This window comes from Mya arenaria, chromosome 11 (genome assembly GCF_026914265.1).
Source record: "Mya arenaria isolate MELC-2E11 chromosome 11, ASM2691426v1".
NCBI lineage: Eukaryota > Metazoa > Mollusca > Bivalvia > Myida > Myidae > Mya > Mya arenaria.
The window spans coordinates 68288430-68305897 of record NC_069132.1 but is presented as its reverse complement, the minus strand read 5'-3'; the positions used below and the strand labels follow the sequence as shown (position 1 = coordinate 68305897).

Genomic DNA, 17468 nt, shown 5'->3' with positions numbered 1-17468 from the left:
AATCGATTTTTAATATTTATATAGTCATTATTGCATTTTCTAACTGGTATGAGATATTATCCAATTAGCTGACACTATGGATTGCATTGGGAATCTATATACTGTGTAGCGATTAACGATTTCTGCGTCGATAGCGTACACAATTTTTCAGGATGGAATTTGGCGGTTCTATTGGTTATGAACAGGTGGTAAAGCCATTTTACCTACACCCTTGTAAATATACGTGCACTGACTGGCACAAATTGCATTCCGTTGCACCATAAAATAATAATAAGTGGTTTCCTTGAATATTGATTTTAATTGGTGTGTTGTGGTTGGTAGGTCAAATGTAATAAATCTTGATACATTTTTATACCTTGGAAAGAGAGGCATGCCCGTCCCTGCACGCTCCACCTGTAGATACTGTTCACAATTAAGTCTGGACAGTGTTCTTAAGGCATTCCTTTAAACGCTGGAAAGTATTCCTATATAATTGTTGCATATCACTTGTTCTGTCAATCAGTCAGATATTACCCTACATTACTTCAATAAAAGATCAATCATTAAAGATATATATTGGTTGACATATCAAATGAAACATGATTAGATCCTGAAAAACTACACACAATATTAATATACACCTCTAACATTTGAAACAGACAATGTCCGATTTGGGCAATTGTAAGGTCCTTCATCTATGGACGAATACTTTGAACGCAATATCAATGTCACATATCATAATCCGAGTGCCAGGCGGGTTTGGATATTGCACGGATGGAACGTCTCGATACTTCAAAATGGCCTGGCTGGTCGGTTGTCGTCTATCTATCATTGCAGTGGGAACACAAACCTTAGGTGTGATCGTCACGAGTTTGGCCGTGCGAGTGAGTATCCGAGTCAGTGCTTGGCTTGACATCATGGGAGTTAGGTGTACAAGACTGACTCTCTACCACTTTCTGGATACCTATATCAGTGTCAATGGTCAGCTCACTGAAGTGATCCTCACGAAACTGGAAATACTTGCGAAATGCGTCAGGCTACTCATTACGAAGCTCTGGGAAATTTTGTTCGACTATCACAGTCACTGGCTGCTGCTGATCTCAGTCCTTCGCAGGTATAATATTTCTAGTTCAAGGCGTTCAGAGAGGCCACCGCTGACAACAATCAATGGTATCTAAATAAGGTAAATTGTATGGCTGTAGAACTAGTAGCGTTGGTAGATGTAGCCGAGATGTGTCAAGAGCAGCTATGTCGTTTGGTAGAGACATCAGATTTGGAGGAACCGTAGGGTTTTGTGATACACAATCTGCAGCACGGTTGCGAATGTCCTGCAGGGAACGATCACCAACATTCTTGAGCAGAGACTTGTGATTCGCAGCTACTACAAGATACTTTCAGCCCAACACAAAGTACCTATCCTTGTCAATTGCATCCGTAACTGCAAGTGCTTTACCTTCAATAGGGGCGACTCTTATGCATGCTTGAATCTACTGCCTACAATAGTCACTTGCCAACCATTGCGGCAATATAAGGAGTATGAGTCAGGGCAGGAGCAATGTTTCTGAAGTAACCAAAATCTAATGCCCGACGTGGACCGATCCGTAACAAGACAGGATGGTTTGTCTGGATCAAATACCCTAATCCCGTGTTATATTTTACTGGCGGTAGCTCCCTTGAACTCATTTAAACAAAGCCTGAAGTTCATCGTCCCATCTGAACGGTGTTTCTGGCTTCAGCAGTTGTCGGAAAGGTTGCATCCTGCGGCCATGATAAACACATAAGAGAATTGGTTCACAAGTCCAAACAAGGAGCGAACATCTATGATATTTTTGGGAACGGGAAAATCCCAGATGGCACGCAAGTACTTTATGTAGAGGCGAAAACTGCCAGGGGTTATTTCAAAGGCAGCAAAATCCACAGTGTCCTTCCGAACATGATTATTTATCTGGATTTAGGGTGATTCCTTGTGTCCTACAGATGCGAGACATAGTGTAAGCTTTAAGGCTTTCTTCTCAATTCTGTTTACACTATTGTTTTGTGCATAATTAACATGTTCGTTGTTTATATGCATTACATATTTGGCCTTTGTTAACGTTGATTATGCTCGAATTTGTTAAACTAAACTAATTGTAAATACCAAATCTAACATCCTGGTCAATCTTTGACTGCTTCCTTACAGTGAAGTGGAACAGGCACCAATGTATGGTACACCACAAGCTCAGCGTTGGAGTTTTAAAGGTGGAACAGATACATTGGTGTACTTGTAGTATTCAAGAGGATACGCCTGGTGTTTTTGACGCTGATGCTCTATTGCAGGAAGGGGTAGCTTATTGGGTGGTGGAGGTGGTCATTGATGAACAGGGCACGAACACATGTGTATTGTTGCCTAGTTGGTTGACCCGTTCACTTGTTATGCTAGTCAGGGAACCAATTAGGAATGATTCCTAGGTCACTGCAAGCCTCTCTGCTAAGGCCAAATTTGTCAGTAGAATCCGTGACCTACATCATTTGCCTTGTCTCTGTCATCTCACCTTGCTTGCCTGTATATGTTGCGAAGAATGATAGCACCGATGATATTGATCCCTTCATTTTTAGTTGTGTGCATATTCATGGTGACTGGTACAAATTAAGACTGACCCAAGCCAAGGTGATGTTGAACATTTATGCCAGCTAGGCAACTTTGTCAACCCGTATCTGTCATAGCCACCATGGTGATAGCTGGTATTGCACAAGAAAGTTAAAATCCAAGCGCTTTATAATCTGAAGGCAAGGCTTGTAACTTGACGTTCACAAACGGCTGGGTTTTTGAGGGCTTTTTTCTCAACCATGTGTCACTCAATTCGTTGTACTTGTGATGATCTAAGGATATATATTTGCTAGCACGTCCTGCATTAGAAAAAGTGTGAAAAGTATACAAGGGGTTAATGTGCATAATGTTTCACCATTGCCAATGCTCTCCATATAGGTACTTGTAGGTAAGACGGTATATTCAGATGCAACCAGGAGCTGAAATGGTTGAGGCCGCCCAGATTTACATTACACATGGAGTGAAACACTGTGCCTTCACAGTCACCAGTAGACATGGAGGTATTTTCTGAACGTTTAGAATTTTCTTTGCTTCGACACATTAGCTCCATATGATGTTGTTCTCGATTACATGCACTGTTCTTGTGACCATCAGCAGAGCACACATTCGTATGGTGCAGCTTTGCCATGACCCCGTTTGTCACACTAGGAGCACACTTCCTGTTTGTTTTTGATGCTTAAATGTTAAGAAGTCTTATATGAACTGTTGATAGCTGACACAGTGTGTGAATCAATTAAACGAGAAGTTGATCGCTTACCAGCCTCCTAAGGTTCTACAAAACGAAACACTACCTCTTAGGCCATATTCTTTGTCGCCAAGCAGGTCCAACTGTATTTCTGGGTCACAGAGGCCGCAAGTGAGCACGTCACGCAAGACAGTTTGTATAGTTCACATGTGTCAGCATCACAACCATTGCACTTAATAATATACTTGTAGATTCCCACCTGGCCACGTAATCGAGCTTCAAAGCTGCGCATAGGCTCAACATGGTCCTGTCTCATGTTATGGAGTGTGACTCTTGCGACCGTATTGTTCTCTTTTACGACCAGCAAGTTTCTTGATGGCGGCAGGAACTTCATCCTCAGTCTTGTTAGTAAGGACACCATTCTCCTTGAAGAGTTGATATGTCTCGGGTACCCTCGTCAGTAATGACATATTCATACGTTTGCCTTGTTTCACGCGTCAGAAAGCATTTTTCTAGTTTCTTTAACCTGGGCGGCCTAAAATTTTACATGTTTTTGATCTTCACGGAGTTACGTGTAGTTACATAATATAAGACCATTCATTACTCTGTTCACTATCTTTGTTCTATAAAACACAGCACATGTACGTACTTTTAGCGTTTTTGTGCTTTTTGAATTTGGGCCTTTGGTTTTATCCAATCATTTATTGGAAAAGCTTTTCTTATGCATGTTTGTGTTTTAGCGGTGTTTGTACGCTTTGTGTCTCTCGTTTTGTGCTGTGTGGGCCTAAGCATTGTACCTCTGAACCAGGGTTTATAAGGGTTCTCCTATTGTTTTATTAGAAAAATGAAGGATGCACCCCTCTCTTGCCCACCCCGTTCAGCCCGATGGTCCTTAATTAAAACCTAGGGAAACACTGGTTTCATTGTATTCTTGAGGAAATCGCTTCCACTTGACTGTTTTGTCTATCCATGGTTTCCATTCCTTGGCTGTGAAATGTACTGGTCTAAAAGAGTGATGAGGGTCCTTTTAAATACGTCCAGGATTCTTCGTTGATACCACGTTCAGTTTGATTAAGTATGATGCTTCATGCTGGTAAAATGTTCTTCGAACATTTCTTCAAATATTCCCAGAGTACCTCTTTAATGCTACAGTGCATACAGACCTAATACATTGCATTTTAATGTAGTATGCGCATTCGTTGTCGGATTTTTTTTTATTTAAGTCATCGAAAAAGCTGACTGATTACTTTAAATTATAGGACCACTCGATCAAAGGATACAACGCAGTTATAATTCTTTCTAAAGTGGTCTGTCGATCTGATGAAAAGCGCCTGTGTCGCATTTTAAACATCACCAGGAAGTGTAAGGTTGCAAGTTCCGGAGCGGTAATGCCATCATTAAACGGTAGATTGTTCGAAGATTGTGTCATCTGTTTGTGCGCATGTGTCTCTGGTTAAGTTTCATTTTGGCGCTTACCTTGTACATGTAACTTTACACAGGGTTTATATTTGAGTTTTGACAACTGGTTTTGTTCCTAAAGTTGTCATAGTATTATTGCTAAATGATATGCTGTTTTAAAACGTTGGGCAATCTAATTTCCTTGTTTTTAATTATTTAAATATCAGGATTAGCATCGGTTTTGGGTTGTAAAAGTATTGTGTTGTAACTATAGTCTCATATAACTCACAGTTTTATTGGCATTGTTTATATGCTGTATTGATGGGACTTTATTAAAAATCAATCTCTATGTTATGTTTTCCCTTTCACGACAGCTGGCAAGAAGTGCTGTGTGGCGGCTGTACAAATACATCCACAGTATAGTGATATAATTATGTCATCACTCATTGATCACCCGATGCTCTCGGAGCAATGCCTACAGCATCAGCTTTAAACAATATCTTCAATAATGTGCATTTTATAGAGGTATATATATATATATATATATATATATATATATATATATATATATATATATATATATATATATATATAGAGGTAACTAACCTACGTGCACATCGGAGCACCTCGGCCAATGTCTATCGAAAACAAACTCGGATGTATATGGACGGATTACAATGTTAGTACTACGTACAATTGACTGAACTGCAAGTTGACCCGTAGTTATTTCAATTAAGCAGTAAAGCCTAAGGACTTTAATTACTGTTAGGAATCTTAATTATTTATACAACAATACACTTCACTCAGGGAATCAGTTAGAACTCAGTATGACAAATTACACGTTAAAACACTACAATTAATCAGTAGTAGTGGTTTTAACGAACTACTTTCACTTATGTATCGCCATACATACGAGGTTGTTTTCGATGAAAAATGGTCGAGGTATTCCGGTCGGTTTTTGATAAAAAATGGCCGAGGTGTTCCGAATGACACAGGACTATACAAGATTTGGGTTGAACATACCTGACTGATACGACCACCTACGTTTTACTCTAAAATTCGTTTGTTGCAAATTAAGAATGTTTAGCACCCGTGCGCACACCCCCACCCCGTCCCCCTAAAATCGTCCAAGTTTACATTTGATGTCAATATCGGAGAAACAAAAGTAATTAAATACGATCCAATTGCAACATTTTGGACAAGAAATTGTTAGAACTTTCCGTTGGGGGAGTAACCCCAACCCCCCTAGCTAACATATTACGTAATATACATCTCGATTTTGAGGGAATGTCACACGTCCTGGTGTCAGTTTGATTCCAAACAGTGTGTGTGTTAATCTTTGGAAATAGGGTTAGGGTTAACCCTAAGGATAATATTGGGCAGCTTATCAGCACTTTGTTAAAGCTAACAATAAGCTTAACGAAATCATTGTTAACTTTTTAACGTGAACTATTTGATGTGTTTATATTTTCAAATTAAACACAGTTGCCTCAAAGCGTGCAAGACAACTTGCAAATCACAAGCTTATCCATTAATTTTCCAGGGCAGTAAGCGTTGAAAGTTTACAACGATGATGTTAACAACGTTGTTAACTATAACCAAGTTCTGAACACCGGACCACTGTATGAAGACAAAAACGGTCCATTTTTCGTAACAAATTTATTACCAACGGTTATATTTACAAAATGAAAATGACGATATAATCTATGCATGAAATAAATGTTGTATTTTCTTTTATAATGCAGGATATAAAGTTACAAGTTAATCTGTTTGTTAGAATTTGCCGGAGTTCAGTTAAGGTTTAATTTAAGGTTGTTTGTGGTGGATAAGTGGTAAAAAATGTACCAACTAACCACAGCGACCCTATTTTTCCTCTGTTCCCTACACGTTTTTGCTGTAGTGTGGATTTTTTTCATTATTTTCTGTAAAAAGTGCATTATTTGAGTGAATATATTAAAATTTGACCATTTTATATTTAAAATAGTGATACACCCTGCTATACGTCGGTTTGGTACAGAATCCCGGTTCTCGAAAAAAAAAAAGAAAATCGAAAAAAGTATGCCTACCTTCACTATTTTTTGGAGATGTTCGTGGAAACAATTTTTTTTTTGGTCTAACGTAAACGTTTTTGGTTCCCTGCTTGCATTGTATGCGCTGCGATACAGCAGAGAGTCAGTTAATGTGAGCGAATGACAACCTTAAATGAAGTCGGATAAACTTACATCAGCCTTCATAAACACTGTTACCGCATCCAATTCATAATTACATTACTATCTTAAAATGATGGAAAAACAAAAGGAGAATATAATCTATAGTCTTAGAACTAAACTGCTTGTTACAAAGTCAAATACTCTCCCTTTAGCAATATCTTATATGTGTACGAAAACAAGTGCACAGTGCTGCAACCTTAAAATGATTCCAACTGCTGCTGATAAGCCCTGGATGATTCCTTTTTATCTTTTTCGCATAGCTGTTTGCCTTCTGAATCGATCCGATGTATGATTTACACAGAGTCAGTAGAAATGTGGAAATGAGTGAGATGAAATTATTTTGACGTCATCATCTTGACAAACTCTGAAAAAGTAAAAGAAAACAATTAATGATATTGAGTTATATCAAATCGGATTGCTTTCACATGCTAAATATATAAATATATTTGTTTACAATAGTTCCTTTTTGTAGCTTCGGGATTTAAAAAGTTTTGTTGAGTATATTCAAACAAGAACAAACCAACACAAGACCCAGCGAGTATTCGAATATATTCCACACCCGGCAGAAGAAACGCCCCTGCGGCCTTGTTACTTGAATATCTACCGTTTTAATCGACTTGTTAGTCACTGTCAATACCCGCCTCCCTGTCATCCACAAAAATAACGTACCTACCGTTTTAATTGACTTAAATGACACATGCAAAGTCTGCCGATCCGTCCATATGCACCCAACCCACTTACAACCCCTAACGTGAGTACGGTCCATCCACAAGACACATACCTTCATAATTGACCTGCCCGTCCCCGTCCAAATGCACCCGACCCACTTACAACCCCTAACGTGAGTACGGTCAATCCACAAGACACATACCTTCATAAGTGAACTGCCCGTCCCCGTCCATATGCACCCAACCCACTTACAACCCCTAACGTGAGTACGGTCCATCCACAAGACACCTACCATCATAAATGACCTGCCCGTCCCCGTCCAAATGCTCCCAACCCACTTACAACCCCTAACGTGAGTACGGTCCATCCACAAGACACCTACCATCATAATTCACCTGCCCGTCCCCGTCCACATCAGCCTCTCTTATCATCTCGTCCACCTCCTCATCCGTGAGTTTCTCTCCTAAGTTCGTCATAACATGGCGGAGCTCGGCGGCCGAGATGTAGCCATTCCCGTCCTTGTCAAAGACCTTGAATGCCTCCCGTATCTCCTCGTCGCTGTCACCCTCCTTCATCTTCCGCGCCATCATCTGCAGGAACTCGGGGAAGTCGATCGTTCCATTTCCTGAATCATAGAAGAGGCGGGCGATTATTTTACCTGATCTTGATTGAGTACATTAACATGTCTCTTGTGAGCAAATCAACAACTGGTGAATATTTGAAGGATTCATGTGTATACACAACAAAATTAAACCTTCATAAGATTGTCTATGTAAGCCTGGATTAACGTAACTGATTTACTGAAAATGTAATACTGTTGAGGTCATCGCAGAAAGTGCTTTAAAGCTGCACTCTCACAGACATACAACTTTTACAACAACAAAAAATGTCTTGAAAAGTGCAACTTTTTGCGTAAATATCTGCAAACCAATGATATAAGATTGCTGACAAAAAATCAGATCGTATATTTCATATTTCCGTTCGAAAATTAATGTTTTGTGGCTTAAACCGTTAATAACGGTTTAAGAAAAAATGCATAAAACATCTTTTTTTGAACTTAAATATAAAATTTTTGATCTAATGTTTTGTCAGCAGTCTTATATAACTGGTTTCCATGAATTTTCGCAAATATTGGCTCGTTCCAAAACCAAAAATAAAAAAGTTGTCAAAACGTTCAATCTGTGAGAGTGCAGCTTTAAAGGGACTAGACACCAGATGGTCCCATAATCGGTAAATACAGTATTTCATCAAAACAAGCCTTATATTGTCTATACCAGCTAGTCGGAGGTCGATCATACATCACATTACACGATTAAAAGAATATTGTGTCGCTGTCTCAGCTGAGTTTACCCTTAGCGCATAATGGTTTCCCAGTTTATAACTTGTATATAATATTTAGCGTGTGGCAGTCACGTGATTAGAACACATACATATAAAGATGCTTTTTTTATTTTAAATTTAGTGATATTTACGTGGTAGACCGACCCCGTAAATTTCGAATGGAACCCACACACCCCGCAAAATCTGCGAGAGATACATGTGACGTTAGCGATACACCAGTAAGTAAGATCCAATGCGTTATACAATGATACCAATTTTATGCAAGTTTTTTTACATTTTTCTATTTTTCTTGCAATTGTATCATCTAGTATCTAGTCCCTTTAAACGAAGTTAACTTTACTACCACCACACCAGCCGGACACATACACACAATAGCACAGCGTGACTTACCGTCAGCGTCCACCTCGTTGATCATGTCCTGAAGCTCGGCCTCGGTCGGGTTCTGGCCCAGGGACCTCATGACGGTTCCCAGCTCCTTGGTGGTGATGGTTCCATCTCCGTCCTTGTCAAACAGGCTGAACGCCTCCTTGAATTCTATGGAGAAGAACAGGGCAATCTATATATTTATGCTCATAGATATTACTGATTTCACAGTATGGTGAACATGTAAAGAAAAGATAGTTGATGGTTTCTGTTTCATTAGAGCGTTAAAACTGGTGTTAAACTATGAATGGACGACAGTATTGTGCGCGAATATGATGAGACTGAAAACTGAACCACTTTAACAAAAATGTAGACATCCACATTCCGCACATGTGCAAGAGTGAATACTAGTATTTCTGATTTACCACTAGTCACTTTCACTCTCATGAGCATGTTAAGAGTATGTACACTGTAAGTGTTTAAGCAAAGGGCTATTACCATGTTCTTTAAACAGGTTGACAATTTACAACTGTGTGCTGATACATACTCTATGTGAAAAATAAATTAGAAAAAAATATTATACAGGTATTTAGATATTCATTATGCTAGAATGATGGTAGTTTAGTACAGTGTCGGAGCCCCGAGGCTATCTTTACTATTGCATCGGTCTGACGGAAATAACTTGCGACTGCTAGTATTTAAACATTCTTGAAACCAGAACAAGGAAACTAGATCCTGTTGCAATGCGTCACAAAATTGGGTTTTGACGTTTTTCCTTGTGACGTTCATTTTTACAAGACCAGATAACGCGTCTGCATGGCTGCTAGGTTTGCTCCATTGCATTATTGAAAAGAAATGAAATGATACAAAGGAAAATAGGAAAAGAAAAGCAGGAAAGGAAAAAAGGAACGGAAAGAAAAAAAGAAAATTGGAAAAAATGAAAATTAGGAAAGGAAAAGAAGGGAAGGAAGAGAAGGAAATGGATAAAGGAAATAAAAGGAAAGATAGGAAAAGAAGGAAAGGTAAGATAGGGAAAAGGAAAAATAGGTAAAAAAGGGCAAAAAGAAAGATTACGAAAGGAAAAAAGGAAAGGAAATGATGGAAAGGAAATATAGGAAAGGAACGGCAAGAAAGGGGAAAACAGGAAAATTAGGAAAGGAAAATTTGGAAAGATTTGTAAAATTAAAAAAAAAGATATTAGGAAAGAAGGCAATTAGGAAAGAAAAAGAAGGAAATGATAAATAGGAAAAATGAAATATGGGAAAAAGAAAAATAGTCAAAAAAGGTAGATTACGAAAAGGAAAAAAAGGAAAGAAAAGATAGGAAAAGAAGGAAATGAAATATAGGAAAGGAAAGGCAGGGAAGGGGAAAACAGGAAAATAGGAAAGGAAAAAGTGTAATATTAAAAATAGAAATTATTACCTGCGATCTGTTCTTCAGTTAGTTGGTCAGTCTGAAAAGGGGAGAATAGAAACATTACCTAATGAAAATCAAAGTATAAACCAAAAATTAAACACTATTTCGAAAACTGAAGGATTTGGACAAAAAATTATATACTTTTAATGGTTTGTCATATCATTATCAGTTCGTTGAATTAAGGCTTTAAATGTCAACAGAAGTTAGCAGAAATATAAATCTGTATCTTTGGAAACATTTTATGATTATTATCAGTCGCGGCAGGAAACTAAGTAACGTGACTGTTCCGGTCACATCAGTTACAGAAAACCAAAAGGTCATGTAAATACATGTATGAATAACCAGGTTGGGTAATAACAGCGGAAACTAGAACACCAACGAAACTTAAATGAAAGATCGAGTGCGTTCGAGCATGGCTTGTTAGGTTTTATTAAGATTCTCAACTATAATGGGTCGGATGGTTTTAAAAGCCAAATCTTGAAATTCTATACTATTCTATACTACGATGACTGTTGAACACAGTACGCTCTACATTGAGGTTAACATCATTTTATAGCTGCACTCTCACAGATTGTCGGTTTTGACAACTCTTATTTTTTGTTTTGGATTGAGCTCCACTTTGCGTAAATCGGTGATGTAGGACTGCTGATATTTCATATTTACGCTCAAAATTTGCTGTTTTATGGCTAAAAACGTTAATAACGATTTAGAAAAAATGAAATTTTCGGCAGTTTTCCGATCCGGGGCGGGCCAGGATTTGACGTTAGAGGGGGCGTAACTTTGGGGGCGTTACCTTTTGACTTTCGCCCCTCCCTCAGAACCAGAATATATTTGGTTTTAAATGGTGAGAGGGTGGGTGGGGATGGGAGGTCTCCCCAAAGAAAATTTTAATAATATCTAGTCCGAGATGATGAATTTTGAGCGTATGTTATTACCTTTTTTCTCCGATATTAACATAAAAAGTAAACTTGGACGATTAAAGGGGGTGGGAGGGGTGAGTGCCCCCCCCCCCCATGAACCACTATTGGTTATATTGTGAGTTATCTAATGTGACTGCATTGAAAGCATTGGTGCCAAAATCAGCTGATTCTGAGACAATTAATGAAAAAGTTGTCAAAACTGTCAATCTATGAGAATGCAGCTTTAATTACACTCCTAACTTCCTACTCATTAATTACATACATAAAAACTTGTATGTAAATTGTAGCATGGGACAATGTGGTTTAGTTGTATATAATATCAAGGCTTAAGTCAATGTCAGTCCGCATAGCAGTTTACGTTATACATGTAACCATGTATTACTATAAACAATAGTGATGACTGGTATTTAATCAATTCAGGATCATAGTTCCGGACATGTACATATATTCAATTTAGAATAATTGGTGCTTTAAGACAAGCATAAACTACAAGTTGTGAACTGCCACGACTCCCACGAGTATTATAAACTTACTTGATATTAACAAAGAATATATTCACTCCGACAGAACATTACAACATTATCTAAATATAGTATTTATCAACCGCCATTTCACCATGCACATTTCAACATTAATTGTCGATTTTAATACAATACAGTATTGTGTTAATTCTGAACATTAATAACACTAATTACTTCTACAACAAAACATATTTTATGAATAAATTTAATAAATCAAAATGCATGATTTACAGTTGAAAATCATGTAGAAGTAAATAAATAATGAATAAGATATACGAAAAAGGTAAAGAAATGAAAAGTCTTACCATCTTCAACCATTAGCCAGAGTTGAAATGTGTCCTCCGCGCGTAAATTGTCGTCTGCTTCGCGCACACCGGTACTTTACCGCATTGCGACATTTTATTCATGTTTACGCTACAAATGAGTTTGTTGTAGTTTGATCTTAAAGTGATTTAAACCTTCCCTACCGCTTATTCATTTTTGCATGTAAAATGAATCACCTGATTTTAGTGTTTTGTAACATGTACGTCATCGAATAAAAATTGACAATATATTTTATATTTGCGCTGTAACATCCAGAGTTTATTTATGCGACAAAAAATACTAACAGCCAATAAAATTGAAAAGGGCTCATTTTGCATGAGCCGGAATCTATTTTGAAAAGGACTGGTGCATTTGCACCCCAGTTAGAATTTATTGTGTGATTACATTAAAATGTAAATAATAGGTAAAAGTCCCATAATGTTGGGCGTATAAGAAAGTCTCAAACCAAGTCCAACCGATATTTTCTAAATAATATTAAAGTTAATTTATGCAACATACTATTATTATGCCCTATAATAATCTAGACTGAAATACTTGATTTTTTTTCAATGTACCAAACTGCGCGAAATATCATTAGCATATCAATACTGTTAAACGATAAACACTAAACGAATGAAGACCCGTAAGAATACAACACCTGCCCAAACAAAATGTCAACCGCATCTTGCATGTTTCCGACTGAAAGATTAATGACATCTCACAGTTGACCGACTGAGAGAACATAAGCATATAACATGTCGCAGACTGAACACCCATACATATCAGACATGTCCATGACTGAACGCCCATAAGCGTCTGGCATGTCCGAGACTGAACTCCCATAAATATCTGACATGTCCTAGACTGAACGCCCATAAGCATCTGGCATGTCCCAGACTAAACTCCCATACATATCTGGCATGTCCCAGACTGAACTCCCATACATATCTGGCATGTCCCAGACTGAACTCCCATAAGCATCTGGCATGTCCCAGACTGAACTTCCATAAATATCTGGCATGTCCCAGACTGAACTCCCATAAGCATCTGGCATGTCCCAGACTGAACTCCCATAAATATCTGGCATGTCCAGACTGAACTCCCATACATATCTGGCATGTCCCAGACTGAACTCCCATAAGCATCTGGCATGTCCCAGACTGAACACCCATAAACAGCTGAAATGTCCTAGACTGAACTCCCATAAGCATCTGTCATGTCCCAGAATGAACTCCCATAAGCATCTGTCATGTCCCAGACTGAACTTCCATAAAAAGCTGACATGTCCCAGACTGAACTCCAATAAGCATCTGGCATGTCCCACAATGAACTCCCATAAGCATCTGTCATGTCTCAGACTGGACTCCCATAAACAGCTGACATGTCCCAGACTGAACTCCCATAAGCATCTGGCATGTCCAGACTGAACTCCCATAAGCTTCTGGCATGTCCAAGACTGAACTCCCATAAACAGCTGGCATGTCCCAGAATGAACTCCCATAAACAGCTGACATGTCCCAGACTGAACTCCCATAAACAGCTGACATGTCCCAGACTGAACTCCCATAAACATCTGGCATGTCCCAGACTGAACTCCAATAAACATCTGACATGTCCCAGACTGAACTCCCATAAACAGCTGACATGTCCCAAACTGAACTCCAATAAACAGCTGACATGTCCCAGACTGAACTCCCATAAACAGCTGACATGTCCCAGACTGAACTCCAATAAACATCTGACATGTCCCAGAATGAACTCCCATAAACAGCTGACATGTCCCAGACTGAACGCCCATAAGCATCTGGCATGTCCAAGACTGAACTCCCATAAACAGCTGACATGTCCCAGACTGAACTCCCATAAACATCTGGCATGTCCCAGACTGAACTCCCATAAACATCTGGCATGTCCCAGACTGAACTCCCATAAACATCTGGCATGTCCAGACTGAACTCCCATAAACGTCTGACATGTCCCAGACTGAACTCCCATAAACATCTGGCATGTCCAGACTGAACTCCCATAAACATCTGGCATGTCCAGACTGAACTCCCATAAACATCTGACATGTCCCAGACTGAACTCCCATAAACATCTGGCATGTCCCAGACTGAACTCCCATAAACATCTGGCATGTCCAGACTGAACTCCCATAAACATCTGGCATGTCCAGACTGAACTCCCATAAACATCTCGCATGTCCCAGACTGAACTCCCATAAACATCTGGCATGTCCAGACTAAACTCCCATAAACATCTGGCATGTCCCAGACTGAACTCCCATAAACATCTGGCATGTCCAGACTGAACTCCCATAAACATCTGGCATGTCCAGACTGAACTCCCATAAACATCTGGCATGTCCCAGACTGAACTCCCATAAACATCTGGCATGTCCAGACTAAACTCCCATAAACATCTGGCATGTCCAGACTGAACTCCCATAAACATCTGGCATGTCCCAGACTGAACTCCCATAAACATCTGGCATGTCCAGACTGAACTCCCATAAACATCTGGCATGTCCCAGACTGAACTCCCATAAACATCTGGCATGTCCAGACTGAACTCCCATAAACATCTGACATGTCCCAGACTGAACTCCCATAAACAGCTGACATGTCCCAGACTGAACTTCCATAAACAGCTGACATGTCCCAGACTGAACTCCCATAAACAGCTGACATGTCCCAGAATGAACTCCCATAAACATCTGGCATGTCCAAGACTGAACTCCCATAAACAGCTGACATGTCCCAGACTGAACTCCCATAAACATCTGGCATGTCCCAGACTGAACTCCCATAAACATCTGACATGTCCCAGACTGAACTCCCATAAACAGCTGACATGTCCCAGACTGAACTCCAATAAACATCTGACATGTCCCAGACTGTACGCCCATAAACAGCTGATATGTCCCCGACTGTACGCCCATAAACAGCTGACATGTTCCCGACTGTACGCCCATTAACAGCTGACATGTCCCTGACTGTACGCCCATAAGTATCTGACATGTCCCAGACTGTACGCCCATAAGTATCTGACATGTCCCAGACTGTACGGCCATAAGTATCTGACATGTCCCCGACTGTACGCCCATAAACATCTGACATGCCCCCGACTGAACTCCCATAAACATCTGACATGTCCCAGACTGAACTCCCATAAACATCTGACATGCCCCCGACTGAACTCCCATAAACATCTGACATGTCCCAGACTAAACTCCCATAAACAGCTGACAGGCCCCCGACTGAACTCCCATAAACATCTGACATGTCCCAAACTGAACTCCCATAAACATCTGGCATGTCCAAGACTGAACTCCCATAAACATCTGACATGCCCCCGACTGAACTCCCATAAACATCTGACATGTCCCAGACTAAACTCCCATAAACAGCTGACAGGCCCCCGACTGAACTCCCATAAACATCTGACATGTCTCAGACTGAACTCCAATAAACAGCTGACATGTCCCCGACTGAACTCCCATAAACATCTGGCATGTCCCAGACTGAACGCCCTTAAACATCTGACATGTCCCCGACTGTACGCGCATAAACATCGGACATGTCCCCGACTGTACGCCCACAAACATCTGACATGTCCAAGACTGAACGCCCGTTAACATCTGACATGTCCCCGACTGTACGCCCACAAACATCTGACATGTCCCCGACTGTACGCCCATAAACATTTGACATGTCCAAGACTGATCGCCTTTAAGCATCTGATATGTCCCCGACTGTACGCCCATAAACATCTAACATGTCCCCGACTGTACGCCCATAAACATCTGACATGTCCCCGACTGTACGCCCGTAAACATCTGACATGTCCCAGACTGAACGACAATAAGCATCTGACATGTCCCCGACTGTACGCCCGTAAACATCTGACATGTCCCCGACTGTACGCTCGTAAACATCTGACGTGTCCCAGATTGAACGCCCATAATTATCTGACATGTTCCCGACTGAAGGCCCATAACCAGCTGACATGTCCCAGACTGAAGGCCCATAAACATCCGTCATGTCCCAGATTGAACGCCCATTAACATCCGACATGTCCCAGACTGAACGCCCATTAACATCCGACATGTCCCAGACTGAACGCGCATAAACATTTGACATGTGCCAGACTGAAGGCCCATAAACGTCTGACATGTCCCAGACTGAACGCCCATAGGCATCTGACATGTCCCAGACTGTAGGCCCATGAGCATCTGATTTGTCCAAGACTGTAGGCCCATGAGCATCTGATTTGTCCAAGACTGTAGGCCCATAAGCATCTGACATGTCCCCGACTGAACGCCCATACACATCTGACATGTCCCAGACTGAACGCCCATAAATATCTGACATGTCCCAGACAGAAGGCCCATGAGCCACTGACATGTCCCAGACTGAACGCCCATAAACATCGGACATGTCCCAGACTGAACGCCCATACACATCTGACATGTCCTAGACTGAACGCCCATAAATATCTGACATGTCCCCGACTGAACGCCTTTAAACATCTGGAATGTCCAGGACTGTACGCCCATAAACATCTGACATGTTCCAGACTGAACGCCCATAAACATCTGACATGTTCCAGACTAAACGCTCATAAGAATCTGACATGTTCCAGACTAAACGCTCAATAGCATCTGACATGTTCCAGACTAAACGCTCAATAGCATCTGACATGCCCCAGACTAAACGCTCATGAGCATCTGACATGTTCCAGACTAAACGCTCATAATCATCTGACATGTTCCAGACTAACCGCCCATAATCATCTGACATGTCCCAGACTGAACGCTCGTAAACATCTGACATGTCCCAGATTGAACGCCCATAAATATCTGACATGTTCCCGACTGTAGGCCCATAAACAGCTGACATGTCCCAGACTGTAGGCCTATAAACAGCTGACATGTCCCAGACTGCAGGCCCATAAACAGCTGACATGTCCCAGACTGAAGGCCCATAAACATCCGACATGTCCCAGACTGAACGCCCATTAACATCCGATATGTCCCAGACTGAACGCCCATAAACATTCGACATGTCCCCGACT

General features: G+C 40.4%; 1 protein-coding gene across 1 annotated transcript; it reads right to left on the bottom strand.

Moving 5' to 3' along the window:
- Nucleotides 1-6291: 6291 nt before the first annotated feature.
- Nucleotides 6292-12520, bottom strand: LOC128207763 (calmodulin-A-like). The gene is made up of 5 exons (XM_052910889.1): nucleotides 12395-12520; nucleotides 10655-10685; nucleotides 9260-9403; nucleotides 7911-8153; nucleotides 6292-7223 (listed from the first exon to the last, which is right to left on the bottom strand). The coding sequence occupies exons 1-5, from the start codon at nucleotides 12395-12397 to the stop codon at nucleotides 7195-7197; spliced, it is 450 nt and encodes a 149-aa protein (XP_052766849.1). The 5' UTR covers nucleotides 12398-12520; the 3' UTR covers nucleotides 6292-7194.
- Between the last annotated feature and the right edge of the window lie 4948 nt (nucleotides 12521-17468).